Below are 8,895 nucleotides of genomic sequence, written 5' to 3'. Positions count from 1 at the left end.
CATGGAGGTGCCCTGCCCAGACTTTCCCAACCGTCCAGGGGGCTTCTCCCTCACCGCGAGAGTACAATCGCCTGGCATGGCGATGACTGTAAATATCAAGGACCACGCAGGGTTCATGGCAGTGTGTAAATTGAACGTTAGAGGCTACAGCAGCCTGGGAAATAGAAGTAGGGTACAGCCACTTAAGTCACTTCGAGTTTTCCAGCAGCCACACAGAAAAAGAGTAAAAATAAGTTAGATGACATATTTCACGGAACCAGTGTATTGCAAACAGCATCATTTCTACACGCAATGTGTAAAAAGTTACGAACGAGACACTGACGGCCCCTCTCCACCCCAAGGAGCTGCATTTCCAGCGCAGACGTGGCGGGTGGCCGCCTCTGGACAGCCCCCTACTAACGATAAGGTCCCAAATACTTTCCGAAAGACTAAAGTCCTGGGGACATTCCAGGGGTCTTGCACATTTCAAAGACATTCTAAGCGGTGAAGTCCCATGTAACATTTGGGGGAACTCAGTAAATCTGGACACCCCTAGCAGCCTCTGCTGGGCTTCTCCCCACAACCTGCAAAGAGGTGTTCAGGCTCCTGACACGTTTCTCTCCAGGCGGCCCCCCAACGTCCGAAGCCCTGTGGACCGGCAGCTTGGTGCTGGCACTGCTCCTTCTGGTATTCCTCACCTACCATCTGTGGAAACGCTGCCGGCCTGCAGGCTGCCGGCCAGCTCCTCGGCCCCCCTGCTCTGCCTGCCCGGGACTGAGAGAGACTGGCGGTGGCCCCTCCTGAAGTGGCCTGCCTTTCCTTCCACTCAGTTTGCAGGGCTCTGGACAGCGTGAGAGCTGATCACGGGCCCTTCACACTGTTAGCCAAGCACATCCAGGCTCTCCAGCCAGCTGGGATTTTCCTCCGTGGGGACTCTGGGGAGCCACCCCCAGCTGGAGAATAAAGAGCATCTGGCCTGACCTCAGTGGTTCCTTTCGTGATCCGAAGACCCGGGGATCCTCTGCCCTGGGAGACTCTCAGAGAGACAGGATGGACTGACACACCCCAGCCCCACTGGGCCAGGGCCGGGGGAGCTTGCCCTCTGCCTGGAGCGGAAGGATACGCTGTGCCTTTCCCTGGGTGTGGAGACGCGGCAGTTTCAAGAATAAGCAAGTGTCCTCAAAAGAAGCAGAGAACGTATTTGGGAGGGGGGCGGGGGGGACCGTATGGACAAAGACACAGAAGAGAGGTGGCTTATTAAGGGAGCTAAGGGAGAGAGAGGGGACAGAGGCTGGAAGCAGAACAGGTGCCAGGAACTTGGGCCTGCGGGCACTGGGGAGCTATGGGAGAGCTGGGGGCGCCAGAGGATGCGGCGTGAGAAAGATCCCTCTAGTGGCGAGGAAAGGTAACAGCCTGGGACGGGGACCTGGGGACCGTGGGTGGTCCACTCATTCCTCCAACGCGCACTAAGGGCCGCGAGAGCCCAGAGCAGAACCGTCGCGCAGTTGGGGGCAGATGACTGGGGCGGGGGTGGAGGGGTTGTCCCCACGAAGTGAGCTATAAACTCAGACCAGATTGGGTTAGGCTGAGCACAAAGACTCAAAGACGCAAAGCGAAAGAAGGGGGCGGGGCGGCGCTCAGGCCTCGGATCAGGGTGGCGCCGTCCCCGCCCACGAGCGTCCTGGCTTCTCTGGTAACCGAGGAGACAGGTGCCTAGGGGACCATGCTAAGGAAGGACTCGCCCACTAGTAAGATGGCAAGCAATCCAGCTTCACACCCGTAACCAAGCCCTTCCCTGGGAGCCATTTTGGAGTCTGGCAAAGTCGAGGTTCCAGATCTAAGCCAAGAAAGCCAACCAGTCCTCATTAAGAGGAAACTTGAGGGAGCGTGCCAATTAGAACCTAGGGAAAAGGGCGGCCTGCACTAGCTACTTCCCAAAGTCTCCCAGCGGGATCCAGCATCCTCTGCCCTTAACCAAGATGGTCGCGCGAGGCGCCAGCGCACTGCGGAACATGGCAGCGCTTCCGGTCCCGCTGCCCTCAGCGAAGATGGCGGCGCTGGAGAAGCGGCGGCCGGCGGTGGCCCCGGCTGCCAGTTTCACAGACAGCGGCCGGCCGTCGGTATCCCAGGCGGCGACGACGGCCGAGAACGAGGAGGACTTCCTGCGGCAGGTCGGCGTGACGAAGATGCTGCGCGCGGCCCTGCTGAAGGTGCTGGAGGCGCGGCCCGAGGAGCCGATCTCCTTCCTGGCGCACTACTTCGAGAACATGGGCTTGCGCTCGCCTGCCAACGGCGGCGCCGGGGAGCCCCCGGGCCAGCTCCTGCTGCAGCAGCAGCGCCTGGGCCGCGCGCTGTGGCACCTTCGCCTGGCTCACCACTCCCAGAGGTGCGGGGCCGAGCCGGGCCGGGCCTGGGCGGGTAGGGGCCGCGGCCGGACTTCAACCCCCAGCGTGCTCCGCGGTGCGCCTCGGCGCCGGCGCGCGGGGCACGCTGGGAACTGTAGGCCGCAGTGCCTCCTCGGTACTGGACGACCCCGACCGCGGCGTAGCCTGGCGGTGGCCAGCGCGCTCTGCGCTGACGCTGACAGCTCCTGCTGGGTTCGTCCTTTGTGACGCCTTTTTGCAGGTATTGAGTTTCAGCCCACACAACTTTCGAAAATCATGGATCCCAGAGAGCCCAAGGAGCAAATCCTTCGAGCTTAGATCCCTCCTTATCTGCTTCATTTCGAGCATCGTAGCATCCTCATCCATTCAGCCAGAAAATGAGTATTTGCAAAGCTAGGCCGTGGGGGAAAAGAGCAACGCAGTCGCCCAGGGCCCTTGTCCTAGAGGGGGGGCCACCTAGCCTGCAGGTCAGGTGGCCAGGAAGAGCCCCGCGTGACGCACAGGGAAAGGTGTCGCAGGCATGAGGCCGCAGGTGCAGCCGCCTGCAGGCTGTACAGGTGCAGTGTGGGGCCCACACAGCCTTCCCGTGGCTGAGGCACGGCGGGGTGCTGGGGATGGCGCCTGCCCACTCCCCACAGTCGTGAGCCCATGGAAGGCGGTGGAGGATTATGTGTTGAAGGAATGGTCTGCATCAGATGGGCTGGGAAGACGCAGCGTCAACCAGAGGAAGTCACTGACTGTGTGGGTGGCTGGGTCTTGGCTGGGCGGGCAGGCGTCCCCAGAAGCAGAGCCTGAGGCTAGCATGCATGTGGGGGTGATTTCATCAGGGAGTGCTCTCAGGTGACCCCAGGAAAAGGGCGGAAGCCAAGCAAGGGAGTGTTTCAGGCTGATTCTCAGGGTGTCCCCAGGTGTCCCCAGGCAGCCCTTCTGAGAGTCGCAGGAGCAAGAATGGAAGCAGAGACATGGCGGGAGCTCGGCTGTGGGAGGGTACGAAGGGTGGGGATCGGAGTGGGGCACCCACATCTTTGCTGCAGGGGGGAAGGGAGCATGGGCTTCTGGGGGCTGGGGCCACCCCTGAGATGGGGACCCAAGAAGAGGAGCAGGTTGGCGGGACACACGTGAGCTCCGGACATACTCTGAAGTCGAGCTGATGGATGTGCAGGGCATTCCTGGTGTCCGTGGGCTGTCGCTGAGCTGGGAGGTCACTGGTTTGGGAGAAGTTCCCAGAGTTGCTTGGAGACTCTTGAGTCGGGGGGCTGAGAGAACCTCGCAGCGGGAAAAGGGACAGGTGGGTCCGCAACTGAGATGTGCACCTGGGACAAGAGATTGTCAAGTGGGAGGAGTTGTGAAGGCCTCAGAAGAACCAAGAAGAGCCCAGGATGTCATCTGAGGAGCCCCAGCGTGGGAGAACCCACAAAAAAGACCAGAAGGAGGGAACCAGAGAGACCGGCATGCCCGGACATCTTCAGGGAGCAGTGGCAGGGCCACAGGGACAGTTGTTCAGGTCAAGTACCGCACAAGCCACTCACCCTGTAGACGTCACGGACGAGGATCGTGACACAAGGTGCCATGCGGGCGACTGGCGGCCCTGTGTCCAATGGCCCGGAGACAAGCGCCGAAGCATCTGCTGCATTCAGGGTCAACAGGAAACTTCATTTCCTGTAGCTGCTGCAAGAAATACCACGAACTTGGTGGTTTAAAACAACACAAATGTGCCCCCCCACACACACACATAGCTCTGGAAGCCGGAAGCCTGAAACCTAGGTGTCACAGGGCTCGCGCTCCTTCTAGAGTTTCTTTCGGAGGGTCCTCCTTGCCTGTCCCGGTCTTCGGTGGCCCCGGGCTTGTAGAAGCATCACTCCAGCCTCTGCTTCATCATCACATGGCCATCTCTGTGTCTCTGCCAAAGGATTTAGAGCCACCTCCTCTCATCTCCAGACCCTGAACTAATCACATCCCCAAGAACCTGTTTCCAAATGAGGTCAGACTCACAGGTTGCAGATGGACGTGCATTTTCTGGGGACACTGTGCCCCATGCCGCAGGGACAGTGGGGCCGTTGCTGGAGACAGTTGGGAGCAGCAGGGACGTAGAGGGACAGCAGTGAGCAGGGGGTGTGGGGGGTGCTGGCGTCACCTGAGCTCACCTGGTCCCCCAGGGATGGAGCCACAGTCAGGAGCCCCTGAACCATTACTCAGGTCCCAGGTGTGGGAAATGGGTGCTCCAAGGTCCAGCTGTTCCCGAGCACTTCATCACCACGAGAGATCTGGGGAGAAGTCAGCCCAAATGCCCTCGTCTCAAGCAGTCAGAAGTGCTGGCCTCCAGGACCGGCAGTGGCGGCAGCCTTGTCCCATCGGTCCCTCTGCTGGCCTCAAGGCCCCAGGCATCGTCTGGGGACTTGCTGAGGGCTGCACGGCCACGAAGGGCAGGGCCAGAGTCAGACGCAAGCAGTATGGCCCCAAGACCACCTCCTAACTCACCATGCTGCTACTAGTAACGGCAAGAGTGTCGCCCCCCCCTCAGGTCCCTGTGACCCGAAAAGATGCAAAAGGCACCAGCAGCCCTAGGCCAGGGCCCCTTCACTCAGACCACCCCTGGGGGCCGGCCCGGGCTCGGGCGGGTGTTGAGCAGCACCCCCGCCCCACCTCCTTGATGCCAGGGGCACCCCTTAGTGTGACAACGCAGACATCCCCAGACATGGCCCAGTGTCCCCAGGGGCAGAATCAGCCCCAGTGAGACACCTCCCGGTCTAGAGTGAGAGCTGTCTGTGTCTCTTCCTGGAGACACCCTGCAAATATATCCTTTTCTCGTTTCGACAAATGCTCACATACGTCACAAACTGCTCTGTGCAGCTGCTGACATGGACGGGGCCCTTAGCAAGTGCCCAGTCCCACCCCAAGGACAGGGCGCTGAGGCCCAGAGTGCCCGTGTGGCCGAGGTCCAGCCCAGGCCACCAAGTCCGCCCACGATGATTCAGCAGACCGCGTGGGCACTCCTCATGGCTGGGTGCCGCCTGGGGAGCCCCGGGAGAGGCGGCGCGAGGCCCCGGTGTAGCCTTCCTCCGGGCCCCTTGCTGGTCCTGTCAGCTCCGGCCTTGCTGGGCCGCACTCACCCCATGCGGGCCTCCCTGTCTCCAGAAGCGGGAGGTGAACAGCATCTGGCACCGCCCCCCGCGTGCCTGGTGGTCTCCCCACCCCGCGTGTCAATGGCCCAATACGGGAAGATGGGCAGTCACAGCCTGTGGTCGGGATGGAGTTCCGGATCCAGGACTGGGACCGAGGCCCCTGCCCTCTCGCCCCGGGCCCTGGTTACCCCGCCATGGGGTCTTGACCCACGGCTCACCCATCTGTGAGCCCCACGCTGGGCAGCAGTGGTGAGCAGAGGGGCCGGCGTTCACTGGGCTCCAGCTGGCCCACAGAGAGGGGAGGCGACGGGCCCAGGTCACTCAACAGATAAGAGTGGAGTCTCACCACCAAGCCGTCTCCCAGAAAGGCTGAACGTGAGGCCTGAGGTCTCACCTCCCTGGGGTCCTGGGCCCGACAGCTCACCCCCAGCCAAACTGCCCATTTGTCACTGAGCAACTAGTAACAGGCCACCAGCCACACTATCACAGGGGACTCTTGGCTGGTGGAGCTGTGGGGGAGTAGGATGAGCTCACCCCCAAGTGCAGGTGTCCTGGTCAAGGGAGCAGTCCAAGGGCCCCATGGGGCAGACGTGTATGGGGCATCCGCCGTGAGCCGGCCAGTGCTCTAGAAACGGGGCTGCACAGCGACATGGGCTCCTGGGCCGCCTGCCGTTGTTGGGGTGCGAGAGACATGAACTCCTAGGATAAGCAGTGAGGCTGCCGTGCGGTTACCTGCCGTGAAGAGCGCCAGAGGAGGGAGGGTTTAGGGAGTCAAGGGGGACCCTCGGGGGACTGGGGAGGGCACTGCGGGCGCACAGCCTGTGCAAAGGCCCTGAGGCGGGAGGGAGCGGGAGTGCTGGAGGGTCGGCCAGGGGGACAGGAGGCGAGGGCTGGCGCGGAGGGCGCGGGCCGAGGGCGCTGCGGGCTCTGCCCGGCTGGCCCAACGCCCCGCGTCCGCCCGCAGGACCGCCTTCAACAACAACGTCGGCGTGGCCTACGAGTGCCTGAGCGCCAGCGGGCGCAAGAAGAAGCCGGGGCTGGACGGGCGCACCTACAGCGAGCTGCTCAAGCGCATCTGCCGCGACGGGGAGGCCCCCGAGGAGGTGGTGGCGCCCCTGCTGCGCAAAATCCAGTGCCGCGACCACGAGGCCGTGCCGCTGGGCGTCTTCCGCGCCGGCATGCTCACCTGCTTCGTGCTGCTGGAGTTCGTGGCGCGCGCCGGCGCCCTCTACCGGCTGCTGGAGGACCCGGCCCTGGCCGCGGCCGACCGCCGCATGGGCCAGGCCGTGCTGGACACCCTGGAGGGCGCCCTGCAGGCCGGCGACGGTGCTGTCGCGCCCGCCCGATACCTGGAGGCCGGTTCGCGCCTGGGGCCCGACAGCCTGGCGCTGGCCATGGACCGCGCCCTGGTGGCTCGGCGGCCCAGCTCCCCCATGACCCGGGAGGAGTTCCTGGAGAAAGCTGCGGCCCTCTTCATTGCCAAGGTCAAGCCAGTGGGCTGAGCACCCCCACGCCTCGCCTGCCTCCTCCACTCAGACTGCTGGGGACACTGCGAGGCGGCTCACCTGCTCCTGGGCAGAACGCGGGTCTGAGATGAGGAACTGGGTGTTCCTGTGTGCAGGGGGCACACCCAGCTTGGGACCCGGAATGATGCTCCAGCCCCCTCCCAGGGGCAGGCAAGGGTCCTGGGAAGTGGACACCTCACCCCCGCATACCCGCAGAGGCCCCTCTCAGCAGTAATAAAGTCTGTACCCGAGGCTGACCTGGAGTGCGTGTGTGCTTCCCACACCCAGCCCTGAGCCACGGGCCCCCCCACCACCTGGAGGTCAGACTCGCTGTCTCAGGTGCCAGGGCGCACCTGGACGTGGCGTCGTGGGAGTAATGGGCACGCGGGCACCCAGCGAGGTGCCCTGGACCCAGAAGGCCCTGCCCAGGGCCGTGGGCTGGCATGGCCGGCCGCCCTGAAAGATGGAGACTCCGTCTCCGGCCCAAGCCGTTCCTCCGTCGGCCTGTGTCCCTAGCTGTCAGGAAGAGGTCGACTGGTCAGATGCTAGTAGCGGTGACGACAGAAATAGCTGACACATTTGAGACCTGTGACATCTTATTTGACTCTCGCCTCATCTCGATGAGGAGGGTACGTCCCTGCCCGTGTCTGGCAGATGGGGAACCCTCACAGGGACACCAAGGTGCTGTGGCCAGAAAATGGGCAGAAGCCCCAGACATCCACCACTGCAGGGGGCTTCCTGGGGGGCGAGGCCCCAGTGGGCCGGCTGGAGAGCCCACAGACCAGGTCTCTCCCCTTGTGTTCCCAGGACTAACCCCACCCCCGCTCCCCTGCTTCCTAGGGTGTCAGGGGTAGGAGGCAGAGACCTCTGGAACCCTCTGCAAGAATGTATTGATTACTATTTATTGACGAGCTGCCACATGCCAACGCTATGACATCGATGCCATGGGCAGACGAGGTCAGAATACCTGGATCGCTCGCCAAGTAACAGCCATTTGACAGGCGAGGGGCCGCCTCGGGTCCCCAGGGTGCGGGGCACAGGGCCTGAGAGATGAAGCTTTCCTTTGTGGCTGCGCATGCCAAGGCCCAGCCCTGGGCTGCCCTCTGAGCTGCTGCTCTGCCCCGGGCTGTTTGGCACCTCAGCTCCACCCCCAACTCGGGGGAGTGTTCCTTTCCCCAGGCCGGGCCAGCTGCCTGTCAGCTGGCACAAGTCCAGACACCAGGTGTTGGGGCACTTGGGGGAGGAAGTCACCTTGGCACAGCTCCAGGTGTTGCAGCTGTTGGCTGCCCAGGACACCTGTCAGGAAGACCACAGGCACAGCCGCAGGGCAGGCGCCACGACAAGCCGCGCTCACCCGGAGCTGTCACCCTGCAGAGGTGGAGGACTGGAGTACAAGACACTACACCTAGCCCTCCTGACCAAGTGTCCTGACAAGGGGTGTGTGGGTGTCTAGGCCGGGTACTCCGTCCGGTCAGAGCTCAGGAGGGTCAGGGCCAGCTGGGGTCAGGACTCGCGTGGGGTCAAAGGTCAGCCCAAGATTCGGACACGAACCAGGCTCAGGGCTCAGGCGGGACCTGGCCAGGATGGGTGCGGAATCAGTGCTTCTCCAGCTTCTACTCGCAGCAGCGCCTTGCACTGTCCGGATTCCTCTGTCCAACCGACTGGCGGCTTGAAGGCTCTACTCAGGCCTCGCCTCCCTGGGGTCCGCACAGCCCTTGCCGGGCCGTCGCCCCCGTCCTGAGCTCCGCCGCACTCTCAGCCCCTCCGATGGAAGGAGAGGCACCGCCGGCCGAGGGGTCGGGGCGCGGGCCCCATCGCGGACCTTCGCCTGCCCTCCCGCCTCCCCATCCGCCCGGCACGCTCTCTGCTCGCCATAGCGACCCGGGACGGGGACCCTCCAGTCCC

General features: G+C 63.3%; 3 protein-coding genes across 3 annotated transcripts in view; all 3 read left to right on the top strand.

The window, feature by feature from the left end:
• The window catches only part of MADCAM1 (mucosal vascular addressin cell adhesion molecule 1), an 8,172-nt gene extending 7,213 nt beyond the window's left edge, over window positions 1-959 (top strand). The window contains exon 5 of the mRNA XM_011375243.2: window positions 626-959. Coding sequence (XP_011373545.1) covers window positions 626-783 — 158 coding nt within the window. The 3' untranslated portion in view covers window positions 784-959. The remainder of the gene's footprint in view (window positions 1-625) is intronic.
• A 298-nt stretch (window positions 960-1,257) lies between these two features.
• On the top strand, window positions 1,258-7,247 carry TPGS1 (tubulin polyglutamylase complex subunit 1). The gene is made up of 2 exons (XM_011375222.2): window positions 1,258-2,365; window positions 6,450-7,247. Exons 1-2 carry the CDS (start codon window positions 1,959-1,961, stop codon window positions 6,985-6,987), a joined length of 945 nt encoding a protein of 314 aa, XP_011373524.2. The 5' UTR covers window positions 1,258-1,958; the 3' UTR covers window positions 6,988-7,247.
• Window positions 7,248-7,644: 397 nt separating this feature from the next.
• CDC34 (cell division cycle 34) overlaps window positions 7,645-8,895 on the top strand; it is a 16,476-nt gene continuing 15,225 nt past the window's right edge. The window contains exon 1 of the mRNA XM_011375242.1: window positions 7,645-7,746. Coding sequence (XP_011373544.1) covers window positions 7,645-7,746 — 102 coding nt within the window. The remainder of the gene's footprint in view (window positions 7,747-8,895) is intronic.

This window comes from Pteropus vampyrus, unplaced genomic scaffold (genome assembly GCF_000151845.1).
Source record: "Pteropus vampyrus isolate Shadow unplaced genomic scaffold, Pvam_2.0 Scaffold267, whole genome shotgun sequence".
In the NCBI taxonomy this organism is placed as follows: Eukaryota; Metazoa; Chordata; class Mammalia; order Chiroptera; family Pteropodidae; genus Pteropus; species Pteropus vampyrus.
The sequence above is the reverse complement of the archived record's forward strand: the minus strand, read 5'-3'. Positions and strand labels throughout refer to the sequence as shown.